The sequence below is a fragment of the Ammospiza caudacuta genome, chromosome 5 (assembly GCF_027887145.1).
Source record: "Ammospiza caudacuta isolate bAmmCau1 chromosome 5, bAmmCau1.pri, whole genome shotgun sequence".
In the NCBI taxonomy this organism is placed as follows: Eukaryota; Metazoa; Chordata; class Aves; order Passeriformes; family Passerellidae; genus Ammospiza; species Ammospiza caudacuta.
In genome coordinates, this window is record NC_080597.1 from 31,547,032 (window position 1) to 31,565,782 (window position 18,751).

An 18,751-nucleotide genomic window follows, 5' to 3' on the forward strand; every position below is an offset into this window, starting at 1 on the left:
ACATAGTCTGAAACGAAGCAAAAATTACTGGAAGTTGGAGAGCTCCCACATGATTTGTTTTCCAGTACATGTTATCACTTGCCGTGTTTACATTTTGTCAAAAATTATAAAGAAGCCAAATCAAAATTGTATTAATCCTGTGTAATTAATACTTTAAATGCATGTTATTGTTTGAATGGTTTGAGCAACATAATTCCTGAAGAAGTGCAAACAAAGGACACTGAGCATGAAGCTCTGAGTAGCACAAGCTGTGGGTCTGGGCCAGAGCCTGCTTATGTCCTTCCTGTGAAAAATGGCTCATGCTTTTTGACAACAAATACTTTATTTTTGGACAACACCAGTCCATTGCACTGAGTGAGGATGTGCTGGTTTTGATTGAAGCTTTGCTTGGAAGGTTTATCTTTTTTCACGATGTCAGAAGTTGATTTAGGGCAACCACTTCAGATGATCAATAAATCAATGGCCTAACTGGTAGATGTAAAGCATAAGTTTCTTTTTTGCTCTTCCTCAACAGGACATCTGGAAGCTCTTACTCATTGTATAAGTAATTAGAGAGTAATTGGGCCACAGAGACTGATGCCCTAACCTGCTGTGGTGAGATTAGGACATGCCACTTGCACCCCATGGCCAGCTTCTGTCTCTTCAAGGCCATTCAGACTCCCAGATAGGCATCTAGACACCAGTCCAAAACAGACATGATTTCACAGCTCAACTTAATAATCCTGACAGACCAGACTTCCACCTACTCCCCCTCCTTCCAATATGCACTCAGAAATAACTCCAAAAGGCCTGCAATTCCAGAGCTCCCAAGGAGAGAGAAATGTTCCATCATCTGTGCTTGGCTGTCAGGTGTCTGTCTGGTCATTTCTGTCCAAGATACAGAAGGCTGCTGAAAACCATGTCTCAAAGTGGTCAGATACAGGCAGCTCAGAGCACCTTGAGCTGAACCCAGAACTCTTGCAGCAAAGACTACTTCCAGTTTATCCAGCTGTGGATGACAGCCAGAAGAGGCTGGGCAGGAAGGAAAATTATTCTACCTTCCATGAAGGAAAACAGGGTAATTTTTAATCCTCAAGCTGGTTCTGACTTTTACTAGGTAATCACCTCCAGCATAGCACTTTGCCAATGTACAGCTCAAGATGGAAATCTACTGTGCAAAGCTTTTAAACTCTGCCACAAGGTGTGCTGTGTGTGGCTGCATGCTGTCAAGCACATCTGAGTCAGCTTTGGCATCCTTTCATCTTCATTCCCCATCTGGGGTTGCTAATATATGGCAAAGTGGCCAAATATGGCATTTGCTGTTAGTTCTGTGTCTACTGCTGGCTATAGAAATAGGTACATCTCCACCACTGGACCTGCATGACCTTAGAATCCTATAGGTGTTTTTGATGTATTCCTCTCTGGGTAAGATGTGTGAAGCTCCATTTGTGATGTTCGTGTGCACTTTGACTCCTGAACTTGAAGACGATTAGTAAAACTTCTGTGAGCACTGTGCAGGTAGTAGGGTTTCCCGGTTGCACAACTGCAGTGTTCAGCAGTCTCGTCTTGGTAAGTCTGATTCAGTGAGTTCCCTTCCAGATTGCACAACTCATGGAAATGTATACATTAAATTATATTAAATTATATTTTCACCTCAGCCCTTCGGGGAGATGGTGGAATATGCTAACGAGCGAGGGTAGGTTCTCCATCCTGGGGAACTCTCGTGTGAAATGTTTTCCCTCCAGAAGCTCTGGACCAGGAGCTTGCGGTGTAAGCGCGTTCAGGCGGGGCTGTGCCGCGGCGCCATCCCGCAGCCCGGAGGCGCGGGGCGGGCTGCCCTGGCGCGGGATCGCCGCCCCTTCTCGCTCCGCGGGGGCGCCCGGGACCGTATAAGGCCCGCCCGCTGTCCCGGCTGCGGCACTCGCGCAGCGGCTCCCGGCGCAGCCCGCTCCCGCCCCGGGACACGCGTGGGGACCTCGCGGGCGCTCCGCGGCGCACCTGTCCCGGCGGCGGACACCGCACCTGTCCCACCCGGTGACACCGCACCGCACCCTGCTTCTGTCCCGCTGGTGTCACCGCACCGCGCCTGCCCCAGCCCCGGCGGGGGGCACCTGCCCGGGGGCCCGTTCCCATCTGCCTCCTCCTGCTTGTGCCATCCCGTGCCAGCCCTGCGGAGGCAGCAGCAGCCCCTCTGATTTTGGGGAAGATTCTTGGTTCCAAGGGTGAGTGAGTTCCTCGGGCAGAATGGGGCGCTTCACCGTGTGGGACTACGTGGTCTTTGCGGCTATGCTGCTCATCTCGGCCATCATTGGCATCTATTACGCCTTCGTGGGAGGAGGGCAGAAGACATCAAAGGACTTCCTCATGGCAGGCCGCAGCATGAGTGCCCTCCCGGTGGCACTGTCCCTCACCGCCAGCTTCATGTCAGCCGTCACGGTGCTGGGCACCCCTGCTGAGATCTATCGCTATGGTGCCATCTTCTGCATCTTTGCCATCACCTACGGCCTGGTGGTGCTGTGCAGTGCTGAGATCTTCCTGCCTGTCTTCTACAAGCTGGGCATTACCAGCACCTATGAGGTAAGGTGGAGTGGGGAGAAGCCCTCCCCAGCTTTTAGGGAACTGGGAGGCTTCTCATGCCTACTTTCTACATGTCTGCCCTCCACCTTCTCTTCCTCCAAATTCCCTGCACTCTGTGCTGTCCTATGTCACCACACTCCAGAAAGCAGGCTGCAACCCTCTCTGTCCCCAAGTCTGCCCACACTGTCTCTGCAGGCAGGTGATGCTCACCCCTGATGCCTTAGCTAGGAGCTGTGTCATACTAGATTTATTTCCTCATGCCAGATACTCAGTTCAGTAGGTGGAGTAATCCTAATGCAGATTGGATGGTGACATGTCATTAATCATCTGTAATTAATATACCCAAACCAGAGCACAAAAGCATCTACCATAGGAACCAGAGTTATCGCATCACATCACACTCCCTCCAGATTAGTTTCTAAGCTAAGGTGCAACCACAAAAGTCACCCTTTGGCAGAGTATGTATTTGTACTGTTCCTAGAGATTTTGAAGAGACTCCTTGTCACCTGAGGCTGTTTACACTACTGAATGTCTTCTCCCTCATGATTATACAAGGAGGTCAACAAATGCTCTCTGTCTGTGAAAGTTTGTACTTCCACCAAAATAAGGCTGAGCTGGTTTTAAGCACAGCATTCAAGTTAAAGTGACAGCCATCAGCACAGAGATAGCTGGGGTAGTGGGATAATCACCGGTGAAGTCTGACAGTTTTGGGATGGGAAAGCATCTGGTCAGTGCTTTCTTCTGATTCAAAATGTGCATACAACCTGTTTATCTTCCTGCATGGAGATAGTTCCCAGCTGCAGATTTGGAAGCAAACTGCTCATTTTGCAGAGGACTTTGGGAAAGGAGCATCGGTGCAGGTGAAAGTCCTTGACTGGCTACTTTGGTCTTTAGCATTTTATTACACTAAACAGAGACATTGCAGCACTGGAGGCTGAAAACAAGATTTCTGTTAGTGAATTTAGATAAGAATTCACCAACAGAACTCTCTGGTGTCATCCAGCGTATTTTAATCTACTAATCTTTGGACTGTCGTGATGATACTTCAATAGGGCTCTTTTAAATAAAAGCTTATGATCATGACTGGAAACTCACTGTTTATCTTGGTGTTGAATCAGTAATGTGCCTATAAAAGATATATCTTCTTTTTCTGGACAGAGTCCAGATTTTTAACAACCTTTTGTGTCTGTCTGTTGAAAACTGGGGGTTGAAAACTGCTTCCTTGTGTGGACATGCTCATAGATCACATTTTAAATGCTCAGTTTGTGAGTGAGCCCTTTGAGGTGCTTCAGTGTTTATGTTGATTGGACAGATTTGTCAGGCAAATGAGATTTCTTTTGTACAACCGCACACTGAGAGGGTTTTTAGGATAGATGGTGGTAAGAAATCTGCTCTACAGCATGACAGACTAATTTAGAGGTTGTGCTGTCCAACCTTGATAGAAAAGTGAGGGTTCTTGTTTCACAAAAGGATAAATTTTGACTTATCAGTAGACTATATCAGGCTGCCTTGGGCAGTGGAGAATATGAGGTTAATGTGGGGAGAAGCTGCTAATTGCTGAAAATCTTTTGCCCTCTCTTGTAGCAGTTCAAATGCACACACATAATGCCAGAGTTTCCACACTAAGATGTAGGAATAGTCACAAGGTTTTCTTTTTTCTCTCTGATTTCACAAAACTAGTGGGTTCTGTTTTTCTGTTTTTTGGCTGCTATGTCAAACCTAAACTCTTAGGTTTCCCTGTGCAGAGTTAAGAGTTGCACTTGATTACTCTTGTGTATCTTTGCTCCTTTCAACTCAGCATATTTAGTGATTCTGTGATAATACGTTCTAGTCTTTTCTGTAGACACCCTTGTATAGTGACTAGCTTATGTCTGCTTCACTTGTTTGTGTTTTATTACCCACTGGTGAAGTCTGTAAAGAAAACCGAGTTGAAAGAGATACCAAACAAGGGGACTCTAGGAGTTTTGGCCATTCATGAAAATGTAAAAACTACACTCTGCTCTTTCTGTATTGCATATCACTTCATTCCAGTCCTATCAATAATGCCAAATTTCAATGTAAGCATTTGTTTTTTCTTCTTTTTTGCAGTATTTAGAACTTCGGTTTAATAAATATCTACGCCTCTGTGGAACGGTCCTTTTCATAATACAAACGGCAAGTAAACATCAAAGCTGTTCTGTGGTCCTTGGGGCCACCAGAATTATTTGGTTGGGTGTAACTGGCTGTTTTCTCTGAGCAGCTGAGGAGGTTACCACAGTGCCTGGGTGGCTGGGAGCAGGAGAAACAAAGCTCTTTCTGCTGCTCAGCAATGAGGTGGGGAGCACGTGCTGGGCTCCCTGCAACCTGGGTCTCTGTGGGCACTGTTGAATGCCCAGAGCAGTCACTTGACATCAGCACCATGCCCAGAGACAAGTGACCCTTCACTACAGGATAGCAGTGTGAAGAGCAGTGATTCACTTGCCTGCTGGAGAAACCTGCAATGAGTTCAAAATGCAAACGTGAGCCAGTTATCTACAGCAGCAGTGTTCATCCTTGGCTGGGTGGATTCTCAGAGTCTGACTAATTCTCAAGGGTCAGTGAGAGGTGACAAAAAAGGATGTCAGGAACTGTCATTTACGTACTGCACAAGGGTTTGCGCCACCATCGCCACTGGAAAAACCTTAGGTGTCTGTCTGCAAACTGAGAATTAGAAGATTACTACCCTGGGGCATGTTAAACTAATGCAATCTCTGAAATTATTGTTGGTAAAGTTTGCTGTATCTGGCCCTTTCAAAGAGTCCATACAGGACCACAGCTTCCAAATGTCAGTGCGCATATGTCAAATGCACCAGAACAAAAATGTGCTCTTTTCACAGTTTTGAAGTGGACTTGTGGGTAATTCAAAGTAAGCATGACTATGCCATCAGAAAGCTTTTTAAGGTACATGCTTGTTTTTGTCTATTTTTGTATTTTTTTAAAGCACACCAGAAGTCACAGGGCAATCACACTTGCACCAGTAAGATAGTTCCCAATGCAGTGCTCATTACTGATTTGGGCAGTGCTGCTTAGCTGGTTTTTACAGATACACAAGCTCATGGAAAAAGTAGAGTGCTGGCATGTGTGAAACCTGACGCTGTTTCACCAGCGCGTATGAGGACATCACAGTTGCGTAAGTTGGAAGAGCTAAGCATAATCTTTGCCTGCAAAGATAAGAAAAATAATTCTATGCAACTTAAATACATGCTCAAGGAAATTAACCAAAGATCTATATGTGGCTTTCTCTGCTAAGCACTTACAATTTAACCTGAATAAGTTAAATACTAGTGAGGAAAGAAACCTCCCAAGGTTTTAATGGTGCAATTTTAATTCTTCTGTGAATATTAATTCTTTAAATAAGGTAAAGAAAAGGATTTATAATAATACAACCAAAAAAATCCTACTGAAGATTGTATCAGTCCTGTTTAAATTGACACAAAAATGTTATCATAGTTTTGACAAATTTTAATTTCTGATGATTCAAGGATTCTGGCACTTATTCACTGTGTATAAGAAAGCCACAAGTTCTCATGCTGAATCCCTTGAATGAAAAGGCTTGAAGAGGTATGAGTTTGACTGATGGACTATTAAAAAGAAAAAAATTAACTTCATGATTGCATCCAAAGCATTGCAGTCAACAGCTAAATATTCTGATGGAAACCAATAATGAGTGCTGTATGTACTGGAACCAATATTATTTAATACCTTCATTAATGACATAGATAGTGAGAATGAGTGCACCCTCAGCAAGTTTGTGGATGACACCATGCTCAGTGGTGTAGCAGATTTGCTAAAGGGAAAGGACACCATTCAGAGGGACTTTGACAGACTTGAGGAGTGGCCCCATAAAGTTCAACAAACCCGTGTGCAAGGTCCTGCACATGGATTGGGGCAATCACAAATGTCAGTATAGATTGAAGGATGAACTGATTAGGAGCAGCCTTGCAGAGGAGAACTTCGAGATAGTGGTGGATGAAAAATTTGACCGAGCCAGAAAGTCTGGTCACAGCCCAGAAAGCCAATTCTGTCCTTCACCAAAAGAAGTGTGGCCAGCACTTTGAGGGAGGTGATTTTCCCTGTCTACTCCACTCTGGTGTGACCCCACCTGAAGTACTGCATCTGGCTGTGGGGTTCCCAGCCCAAGGGGTACATGGACCTCTTGGAGAGGGTCCAGAGAATGACCACAAAAATGGTCTTGGGGGTGGAACACCTCTCCTGTGAAGAAAGGCTGAGAATGTTGGGATTAATTGTTAAACTTGGAGAAGAGAAGGCTGTGGGGAGACCTTATTGCAGCCTTTCAAAGGGGGCTTATGAGAAAGGTGGAGAAAGACTTTTTACCAAGGCCTATAGTGACAAGACAAGGGATGATAGTTTTAAACTGAAAGAAGGTAGATTTTGAGTGGATAGAAAGAAGAATTTATTTGCAACAAGGATAGTGGGCTACTGGACAAGATAGTCTGGGGAAGAAGTGTGATAGCCCAGCCCTGGAAGTGTTCAAATTCAGGCTGGATGGGGCTCTGAGTTTTGATCTACTGCGAGGTGTGCCTGTCCATGGCAGGGGCATTGGACTAGATGTTTTTTAAAGGACCATTCCCCCACAAACCATTCTATTATTCTACATATCAGCCTCACATGATGACAGTCACTGTATGGACAGCAAGTCAAACACTGACTGGGCTAGACAGGTGTCAGGAGCTGGCTGAGAGGTGGAATAGGTAGTTTCAGAAGATATTCACCAGGGACTAATCAGGACTGGCAGCTTTCTTGTCATGCAAGCTATATATGAAAATCTAGAGAGGACTCATGACACTGAGAGAAACAAACATGCACACACAGTGGCAGGGTGTAGCACACAGGTAAGAATAACTATTTGCCCAATGGCCCCCCTGTCCTTTCTGGCATGTGCTTCTAGCAGGTGTGCAGCAGGGGATCAGGGCAATTAGGTTAGGCTGGGTGGAGAAGTTTCTGCACACTGCTTTCCTCATACAGGTAGAGAGCTGCTCACTCCCATTACCTCTTGGATCTGTCCCAGCATAGCCACTGGCCATGTGGTAGAGCTCCACCTCGGGGACTGGCTTTGATCTGCTCAAAAGCCATGGCAAGTAATTTAGTGGTTAGCAATCCTCCTCTGGTTTGCCACCTGTGCCTAGGGTGGACACTTGCAGGAAGGGCAGAAGCTGGCTGAATTCTGGATGGCATCTGATTCTGCTGTTTTTCCATGCCCAAGTCCCATCCCTGTAAATCAGAAAGTCAGAAGAGTCCAGCCATAGAAAGCTGATGCGCGTCAGCTCACAACCTATTGGTGATCCAGATGTTTTGAATCAAGACCCTGACCTTCACAGAAGTTATCAGCATATTGGAAGCTGCATTCTCCTGACCCATGTCACAGCTGAACTTGTGGCAGTAATAACAGTGATAAAGAAGTAAACAGGATTTAAAACCATATACAAAAAAAGTTGAGGATATCAGTGTATGAATCCCATTGTGCCCACAAAGGTAGATAGACTAGCTCCTTGATTTGTCTGTGTCTTTACTGTGGTTGAAAATATAATTGTGTATGGCTTTGTTTTACAGGCTGAGGGTTATAATTCCTTGTAACACTATCCGTAATGACTAACTAATATCATATTTTGTGTTCTTACTCACATGAATTGTAGCAGTATCCATACTGTAAGGCATATTGATCTTGAGACTGAGAAAATGATAGTAATAGATTCCTTGACAAACCATGTGTAAATCTCATTAACTTTCTTATGCTCTTGTTTCCTTTGCAGTTTTAAAGGAATAGAATAAATTAATTATAAAAGGCAGGAGAAGATGAAGATGGATTTTATATTTAGGAGTCCTTGGTATTTGTTTTAAGAACTCTAGGGTATGAGATTGTAGAGCTTAATAGCCTCAGACATTTGTCTTCTAATTGAAATTATTTGTCAACAATGATGAATTTAGAAAATATAGACTACCTAGATACCTGAAAAGAAATCATGTCAGAAAGTTATCACCTTTCTAGGAATTTACATTTATTTTGATATTTCCTTTTTTTTTTTTTTCCGCTCTAGACTTTATACACTGGTATTGTCATTTATGCTCCAGCTTTAGCACTAAATCAAGGTAAAATGAGTATACTGTAACTGTTCCTCTACTGATATAATTTCTTCTTCATGTAGTATTGGTATGGTGGGGTTTTTTTTGGTAATGCAACACATAAAAATATAGCTCAGGGCTTGACTGTGAAGTCTTTTAATGGGAACTCTGAAGTCCTAGTCCCTTAATCCCTGCCTATAAGGAATTACAGAAGAGATTTATGGGAATACTAGCTCTCATTTACTCTACCTCTGATGCAATACCTGTAGATAATGGTTTATTCAGAAAAGTTGAGAAGGCTTAAGTAAATTTTTAAGGCAATCCAGGCAGTAAAGACAAATTAAATTCTTCTGGTTAAGTGCTATTATTCAAGATGAGAGCAAGGCAAAAGTAAATATGATTTTGGGCTTCCTGGAACTGTTTAATGGGGTCTGTCCTTTTTTCAGGAAAACCAAATCAACAGCAAAGAGATTGTTAGCTTAAGATGTTTATTGTGATATTTACAAAGTTAAATATTTCCATTTTCTACTTCACAATGACTCTTTGATTTGAAAATGGGCCACATTCATTTCTAAAAGGGCAAGAGCTTTTCTAAAGAGCCATATTAAACTTCTAATCTGACACCATCAATTTTGTTAATTTGTCAAGAAAAGGGAATAACAAAATGCAAATAAAAAGTGAATCATTTTGGCTAGAATCAAGTCACAGTTGTTCTGCTCATTGAATTTTTTTTGCCCTGTTCATTGAACAAAAAGGAAGAAAAAACCCAACTCTCTCTCTACTGGTTTCCTCCAGTGTATAAGTTCCACAGGTTTTGTGTCTTTGATATTTATATTTGCCTTGCAAATACATGCTAAACCAAGCTATGACTTAGCTGGCTCCTAGTCAGAGTAACTTATGTTTTTCACTAGTTTTGTTTCACTGTTTCTCATTAGCCTGAGCTCTCTGTCAGGGAGCCCCCCATGCCCTGCCTGGCAGCAGGTGAGCATGCCAAGCTGGGGCAGTGACAACCTGTATGTCAGCCACAGCACAGTGTTGTATAGCAGGAACATGTAATCCTTAAGAGAAGGAAGAATAGAAGAAAGCCTTTTGCTCTGACACATTTCTTCCAGGAAATGTTTGAAAACCTTATCTCTGTGGGGAACCCCCAAACTGTTTACTTGCTTAAATCCCTGCCTAAGGGCTCGGTACCAAATACACAGGTGTTTCAAGGAATGACATATATTTTAAAACCTTCCTGAGTTGGGACATATTGGACTTGTTGTTTGGGAGTATTCAGATTAAAGGCAATAGCCTTTATTTTTTGTCCTGAAATAAATCTCAACTTTCTAGCAGTTTCCAAATCTGTAACAACTGTTTCAGTTTTACAGCTGGTTAGGGTGAATCCCATGGTTTAAACACACTAATCTTTTCATTGCCATTTATACCTCCTACTTTTGCATTTAATTTATTTCTAGCCCTTTTCCAATAATTTGCCTTCAGTCTTTTTGTCCCCAGTGCCTCATTCACACGGGTGTTTTTTCCCTCTCTTTCAGTCACTGGCTTTGACTTGTGGGGCGCAGTGGTGGCGACTGGCGTGGTCTGCACATTCTACTGCACACTGGTATGTGGGCCCTTCAGTTGAGAAAAATGGATTCATTTCACCACTCACACCAAATATGGAATTTATTAAAAAGAAGCCTAATAATCAGGTTACTCCATGGAATTACATTTTACGGGTGTAGCCACAGGACCATATTCATCCGGGGACTTCTCTGAATGCATAGACAGCCTCTATGCAACTGAAATATATTTTGTTATGATACACTCAAACTTCTGTTGTTGCTGAAAGAATAGCAAAAAAGGTAGATTTCCATTTCTAAGAATTCTCCTGTGATTTTTCTAGTAGGGTTTTGCTGTGCAATTTGTCAAACTGCAACTGTAACAGTCTTGTGTATTATTGAATAGAGCCACTGAAAATAGCATGCCACATGAACAGATTGGTCTTTAATTCAGTGTTAATTGACCAAGTGTCTAGATGAAATGATGAAATGGAACCTCAGTGACAAATTTATTTGCATATGGTGGATTAACTAATGTTTATTTTTATTCAGATGAATGGTATACCTTCTGGAGTTAGTGGTACTTACTTACAGAAAATAAGATGAGCACTGTCTGAAAATCTATCTTTTGGTACAAACTTCTGAATCAGGTTTTGTGGTGAAGGAAATACTGGATTAAACTGTGTGTATGGCCAAAGTAAATCCCCTACACTTCAAAGAAAGGCCAGGATGTCCTGAATAGCTTCCAGAATACAATTCCTAAAGACATCAGTACAGAATTAGTTCCATTAAAGATGAAGATTAAATTAATCTATTACCCATAATACAGATGGCTGTGCTTCTGTTAGTTGAATGTGAGTGCAAAGCAGGAGTGCTGCTGCCTTGTTGTACCTGATACATGCTCTTCCTCTTGCAGGGTGGTCTGAAGGCAGTGGTGTGGACAGATGTTTTCCAGGTTGGAATCATGGTTGCTGGATTTTCATCTGTGATTATACGAGCTGTGGTGGTTCAGGAGGGAATTGGACGCATTGTAAATGATTCCTACCATGGAGGAAGATTAAACTTCTGGGAGTGAGTTTGTACTTGCAGAGGATGTGCCTCTCTGTTCCTACAAATAGAGCTCATGTGACTAACTGTGAAATTAAACTGCTACTGTAGGAGGAGGATGGCAGAAGTTGTGACTCAGTTTCTGTATATTTTTAAACAAGCTTACCTTGTTTGAGGGATATTTTTTAGGTTTTACTCCATGCAAAATCCTGGAAAGAGAAAAACCTTTTTACTTTGTCAAGTAGGTATTTTAAGGATTCATTTGGGATTCCACTGAAAGAGAATGGTAAATAGGACAGCACATTTGTATTTATAATTGCAATTTGCAAACAGCTGATTTGGCATTTCAGTGACTGGACCAAAAAAAATGGGAAAATAATAATTTTTGCCTAATCTGAAAAGGGGAGGATTTTTTTTCCTGCAAGAAAAAGTAGAAGTAGTTTTAATAGTATTTTACCCTCCATTATTGTAAGTAATCTTAGCCTAAAAATGTCACTTTAAAAGTTCAAGAATATTCAATCTGACAATGTTGAATCAAAGACCATTTCAATTAAAAATGTTACTGTACCTTTGATGAATACAAGATTCTTCTGAGAACTGCCACCCATTGCTGTTAGTGAAAGTTCAGTATGACAAGTATTGTGATTTGTCCTTTATCTATCAGTTCACAACATTAATCAGGTTATTCTGTAGATTCTTCACCAAATTCTTCAGTAAATAATTCATCTGTGGGTGATTTTTTCTCCTTATTAACAATAATTTATTTCAATCTGTTTGGCTTATTTGCAGTGGTTGTACTGCATTGATTCTTCTCCCGGTCACTGAGTTCACAGATGGAAAACAAAAAGGAGTAAAGGATGTAATAGGTGAAATAATACTACAGTGTTCACCAAGATAAATATAATTCATTGCTATATGAAAAGTTTGATTTAAAAATAATAATTGCTCATGGCCACCTAAAATCTGCTGTTTACCTAGAGGTAAACCAGCAAAATGTTTTATAGAGCCTCTGTCCACAAAGGCTGGGATTGTAAACACACCTTTATACTGGTGTTAGACTGATGTCCCTCTAGATAAGCAGGCACATTACACTTTTTACTGCTACATCATTTCATCACAACCATCACAAGCATCATACAACTTTACATAAGACTGTAGTTTATAGGCAAATAAAGCTTTCCAGCTTCACCTTTGGACAGTTCAGAGTGTTTCACTGGCTCAGGATGTTAGCTCTGAGTTTTAAAATTTGCCTTCTATGGCTTAACGTAAAGTTAGAGTAACTTGATGGCCAAAGTTGCTAGTAGAACAAGCATGGAGAAATTATTTCTTCTAAGCATTAAGGTCTTTACATATTAAGAAGACTTTCATATTCTGGATTTGCTTTCTCTTTTTCCTTTCATTGTAGCTTTGATCCCAATCCTTTGCAAAGGCACACCTTCTGGACGATTGTTATAGGGGGGACTTTCACGTGGACTGGTATATACGGGGTTAACCAGTCTCAAGTCCAGAGATACATCGCATGCAAAAACAGATTCCACGCAAAATTGTAAGTCTGTCTGCAGGTACTCTCTGAATTTAGCAGTGGTTGTTCTTTATAAGAGAGGTTTTTTTTTTAAAGGAATGAGTGGGTATTTTGTCTGTATAAATTGCATTATAAAGGCTAACAACTTTTGCCTTCTGTTTTGTGGACCAGGTAGAAGAAATTTGACACAGTAATTACTGGTATGTGAATGACATGTGTTTGCTGTAACATTGAACTTTGTGCCTGAATTTTTCTCTGCACCAGTATTCTCATATTGAAATAGCTGCATTAAGTTTATGTGCAACCTAAAGACCAAATATTGTAGTACTTATGCTGAAGTCATATCAAGACAGTATCTTCACTATGAAACCTAAATCATTGTGTGGGGATTTTTGCATAAGTAAAGACTAAAATATTTTCCTATAACAATGAATATAGGTATGAAGAAATCCAGAAATGACTTATTCATTGATAAGCTGAGCAATCGTGTATTTTGTGTTCATAATAATCATGACATATTTTTTAAGGAATTAACTGTGGAAACCGGCAGAGGGTTATGTTTTCCTTGAGTGTAAACATTTCTGATGAGCCTTTACTCTAGAATGGAGCATATTTACTAGGTCTATTATCTTATCTTTATCTTTAGAACCATTCCATTAGTTCACAGCACAGGATTTAAGAATTACTAGTGATCTCATGAAAATAATTTGTAGAAGAAATATAGAAGCACACATCATAACTATAGTCCCTGTACATTTAGTTATTCTGTGGTACAGTGACATAGAGAGAAGAAGTTTATGAAGGCTTTCACTTCATAGGCTAGCAGAATACCACAAAATCATGCACCATTTACAACTGAAATATTTTGTTTATATCAGTAAAGAAAATCTGCTTTTCAGCCATTTGTGCTGCAGACAGGAATGAGCTGATGCTCGTTATCCGGTACATTTTCAGCATTCCGTGACACGTCTCCTGCATACCAGGTCACTTCTCTGCAGTCTGTGGCACATGGCTGGGTTCTAGGTTCTCAGCACTGCAGAGGCAGGAGGCACATCCCACATCTCCCTGGAATGACTGTGTATAGGAGAACAGATGCATACATTGTGCCAGATTTGTGTGCCAGTCAGGCTGTTCTTCCCAGCACCTGCTCCACTCAGGGCTGTGCCCCGCTCTTGGGCCCTCCCTACCCTCTTTAAGAGCAGAGACACTTCCAGAGTGTTTCAGAAGCAGAATGTGACCAGAGGGAATCTGATACCTCAGGGTAGTTTTTCTGAGCTGTTGCAGCAGCTTTTGTCAGGGCTGGAAGCTATCTGGTTCTGTAGGGGGTTGGATGGAATTTAGGCTGTCTCATTAATGGTTGTGGAACCTTAATCAGTAGAGCCCTGTCCTGCTGGCATGGGTGGTTGGATTCTGTTGCACCTTGCTTGTGCAAGATATTTCTCTGCATGGACAAATAATTTTGCATAATAGTTGCAGCTATAAACACTATAAACTTTATAGTCACAACTATAAACACTGCTATTCTGTGGTGACTATCTAGTTCGTATTCAAGTGTAATTAAACACATTTGGCAGGTCACATTGTTGGCCTGTACCTCTTATTGTCATTTAATCTGTACACAGAAGTCATCAGGTCAAAGTAATAGGGATTTTTACCCCTGTGTCATTTACTGTAAGGCTTTTTGAGAGACAGCACAGTAACATCAGAGCTCAGAAAATAATTCCTTCACAGATCCTAACTTGCAGGTTTTGGGAAAGCCTTTAACAGTGGCCCAAGAACAGGAATTTTCTCAGGCTTTGGGAAAGGATTTCACCCATTCAAGAAACACCAGTAGGTAGGAGCACATTCTGTCATCTTTGAACAATCACTAGGCAAATTGAACATAATGCTTACATCTGAATGATAAGAGGCACTCAGAGCAGGAGAGCTACCCTGTCAGAAAAATATGGGCTCCTAACACATTTTTCTCTCCTTTCAAGGTCATCGGCTGGCATATTTCAGTGCTAAATTCTTAGAAACAGACTGAAACAAACAATTGAAAACAAGCTTTTTGCAGTCAAAATGCCTACTTCATGCAAACTCCACCCTGTTACTAAGGTAGAATTAATGGAAACACCTCCCTCCAACTGTGCTACAATTATTATTCCCTAGTGCTTAGTCATAGGGTGTACCATGAGCTGGGATGTAAATCAGAAGGGAAAAAAAAAAGCTGTCTGTCAAACACTGACACAGTTTAAAAACAAGAATTGCTTAAAAACAAGACAATTTATTTTGCTTCTCTCTGTTTCTCTTGACTTTCTAATCTTCACTACAGGCTCTAGACTAATTCTTCTATTACGTCTGCTCAAAAGAGTTGGATTGATTTTACTCATTGGTTAAATTTTGTGCTAAATCAGTTTCTGGGTGTTATATATCAAGATAGATTATGCCAGTGGAGGAACAGCTTCAGCTAAGTCGATGCAAGACATCCAATCAATATATAAGCATCTATGAGGACTACTTCATTTTTACTGAATTAGTTTAGAGAGAAATTTAAATTGCTGTTGGTTATGTGTTTAGACCACCTCCTAATTGCAAATACAAGGCAAAATGCAGAGTTTCCCCTACTATACATAAATCAGCTTTTATTTATATAGGTCTTTTCTAAGAGTTTGCATTGTGCTGGCTGATAACTTTTCTATTGTATAAAACTGATAGTTCAGTTAGTTAATGTACATTATACCTTTCTGGAAATGTCCATTTCAATATCTAACAAGGCTTATAAAGTTAGGTTTACTTCTTTGTTCATCCTGCTGGTCCTCTACAGAAATACAAAGGCTGTTTCCCATTACTTTCTTGGGAATCAAAAGCATTAAAGGGCCTCCTGAATCATTGCAAGCATGGATATATTTTCACAGAAACCAAATGTCCTCCCAGAGGAGGCCTTACCAATTGGCACAGGTCCAGGATATGTGATCTGTCAGGAAGTGAAATCACTATCAGTGATACACAGATAACCAGGAGACAACTGCTAGAAAGGAACGTTGTTTTTCAAGACCTTGCTCCCAATGTTTGCTTGAAATGACCACTCTAGGTGAGAAGAACTTTGTGACCCTGGAGATACCAAGAGATTTGTGACGCAGGAGACATCAAGAGCTTAGAAACATTTGAGAAAACCAGACTCTTAGATGGAAAGCAAAAGCCCTCTCCTGAGCAAGGAGAACAATGTGTTTTTCACTGCCAGTAGAAGCTGCCTGTTGTGTGGCAAAGGCAGAATTATTGCCTGATGAAAACACGTCTGGTCTCCCCATTATCTGAAGCTGAAACTTGCGTCAGGATGTGGGGAGTTTCTGGATGATACCAGACTCCAAGTTGTTCAGTTACTGAAGGAGAAGCCCTGGGCTTGTTGAGAATCCCTGTTCTCTGGAAGTGGCAGCCAGAGGCAGCTCCAGACCAGGTCCCAGGCCCCAGGTTCTCATTGCTGCTTCCCACAGAGGCTGTCTCAGGAGGAAATGGGAGGTTTGTAGCTTTACAAGGACAACTCCAGCATTGTGTAAGCGCGATACTACAGCTCCAGAGGCAAAAGAATGCTGGTGCTGACTGTAAGGTACCCTGCACTTGGATCTGGAACGCCCCGCCTCACAAATCCGCTTGGGGTTTGTCACGGGGTGTGGCATGGGGGAAAGAGCATCCTCGGGCCTGCTGCTTGCAATGTACAACTCGTACACTTGATGAAACGTGGGATTGCTCTGGTGCTCCCATCATCTCCATTGTCAGGGGACAAGTGCTCAGACAGTGACACCAAAACCAGAAATGTCATTTGTACATGCAGAAACGTGATCTCTCTCCAGGTGAAATGCTGGGAGGTGTATGGTGACTCCCTTGCTGGCAGACAGCTGCTGACTTGGGAATCTCCTCGGTGCAGGCGTGAGCGCTTCCTTTCTTGGCCCTGGCAGGGTCTTTTGTGGGATGTTGAGCTCTAACATGGTGTTTCCATGTGTGTTGGTGCAGGTCCCTCTACATCAACCTGGTGGGACTCTGGGCAATCCTGGTCTGTGCCACACTGTGTGGGCTGGCCCTCTACTCCATCTACAAAGACTGTGACCCATGGACGGCCAAACAGGTGTCAGCACTCGACCAGGTACAGCCCCACATCTCAGGGGCAGGTGGTGGGAGGGTATCCTTCCTCTGCAGCCATAATAACTAGACAAAGGCAGTTCAAGAGTCAGGGAGTTGGAAACAGTGACATGATGGAACCTTGTGTCAGGCTGAAATTACAGTTCCTGGAGCTGCAAATCACTCAGCACTTGGTAAGGTGGGCAGGAGGGAGAGCTGCAATGTGGAGAGCTCTCAGTACACCCACCTCTGCAAATGTGTGGGTTTTTTACTCAAAATGGGTTCAGGAGTGCCAGCATTGCAAGAAACTGCTTTGAAGAGAAGTGAGAAGAGAGCAGCAGTGCCCTTGTGAGTGACTGTGGGTCCTGGTGCGCTGCTTTGTGTCATCCAGCCCAAATTCCCCTGGACTGATGAAGGCAAAATCCTTCTCAGATTCAAACCATACTTATGCCCAAAGCACACACCTGGAGGAAGGCAATTAGCAGGCAGCTCTTTGCTAGTGATGGTGAATCCTTCCCTCCTTCAGAGGAGAGATGGGCAATCAGACTGTGCTGCAGAGGAACCACCTCACCACTGATGATGACCTCTCCCTAAATAGACTTTGAGCAGCAAGTTTACCTGAGGAACAAGAGTTCTTGGCAGCCCATAGACTGGCCAGAGCCAGGGCCCAAGGAAATCAAATAACTTTTATTTGTGTGCTTAAGCCTAAGATAATCACAGGCTCTGGATAATGCTCCAATGGACAGTAGCTGAAAAGGCAGGAGAAGAGCACAGACCATGGAGTACCAGAGGCAGGACCACTTGATCTTTAAGAGTAATATAAAATAAGACCCAAGGTAGAAGCTGGAAAAAAATTAAGTTTTTCCTGTCAGTCAAATTCATTTGGTAGAAACTGGAAGTAAGATACTAAAAATATCAACTTGTCTGTGAAAAAAAAAAATTGTTCATGGGAAAAGAATCTTTAAATTCCTCTCTCTTCCCAGCATTCAGATCTTGCAAACGCCAAAAAATGGCACACAGTTTCCTGTATGGAAATTGATCTCGGGTACCAATATCTGAGTTTATTGGACTGTATATGAACCCCTTTTTGTGGAGTCAACAGCAGAAAAAGCATCTGTGGCACCCAGCCCTCCCAAGGGAGTGATGTACTGAACAAAGCACTTGCTGCCCAGCCCTAGCTTCCTCTACAATTGTCACAGGAAAAAAAGGTCCTTGTGGTATGACACCCCATCTAGGTGGTCTCAACAGACTCTCTGTAGCTCTAGTGGACATTTTAGGGTTGGTTTTCTCTGTAAAAAAATCAAGAAAATTTTATCAATTAAAAATTAGAACAGCTGGACAGAATGCCAGTGAGAAGGCTGTAAAAAAACAATACAGTGATAAGATGAAAAATTAGGGCAAGATGGTAATACTTCTTAATCTGATTTTTTCAGCTAATGCCATACCTAGTGCTGGATATCATGCGTGATTTCCCAGGAGTGCCGGGACTTTTTGTGGCTAGTGCCTACAGTGGGACATTAAGGTAATTTAATAATCTGGAAACTGCTACCTTTTTTCCCCCTTTTTTTGTTGGAGCTAAAGTTGTATTTATACTAAAATTTTTGAACTTATTTCTTTGTCTAGCTGATTTCTAGTCTTAAAAATAATCACTATGACCTCTTTGATGATGCAGCTTAAAAATCCATAGTTTTCAATATTTGGGTCCTAGGACTTAAAGTAGTTTGGAGTTCCCTACTAACAACATGAGGAAAAAGTAAGCCGCATGTCATGTAAAACACTAACAAATCCTTCTCTGTGCTTTTGAGTTATATGAGTTTTTGCTATATGAGTTTTTGAGTATTATGGTGTATTATTACACCAAAGAGCTACAGTTGGGGAAATTTCCTGTTGC

The 18,751-nt window shown here is 42.0% G+C and overlaps 1 protein-coding gene across 1 annotated transcript in view; it reads left to right on the top strand.

The window, feature by feature from the left end:
• Positions 1 to 2,205: 2,205 nt before the first annotated feature.
• The window catches only part of SLC5A8 (solute carrier family 5 member 8), a gene marked incomplete at its 5' end in the record, with an annotated part of 29,253 nt that continues 12,707 nt past the window's right edge, over positions 2,206 to 18,751 (top strand). The window contains 8 exons of the mRNA XM_058804826.1: positions 2,206 to 2,556; positions 4,645 to 4,710; positions 8,631 to 8,682; positions 10,191 to 10,258; positions 11,113 to 11,267; positions 12,649 to 12,789; positions 16,756 to 16,885; positions 18,294 to 18,382. Coding sequence (XP_058660809.1) covers positions 2,206 to 2,556; positions 4,645 to 4,710; positions 8,631 to 8,682; positions 10,191 to 10,258; positions 11,113 to 11,267; positions 12,649 to 12,789; positions 16,756 to 16,885; positions 18,294 to 18,382 — 1,052 coding nt within the window. The remainder of the gene's footprint in view (positions 2,557 to 4,644; positions 4,711 to 8,630; positions 8,683 to 10,190; positions 10,259 to 11,112; positions 11,268 to 12,648; positions 12,790 to 16,755; positions 16,886 to 18,293; positions 18,383 to 18,751) is intronic.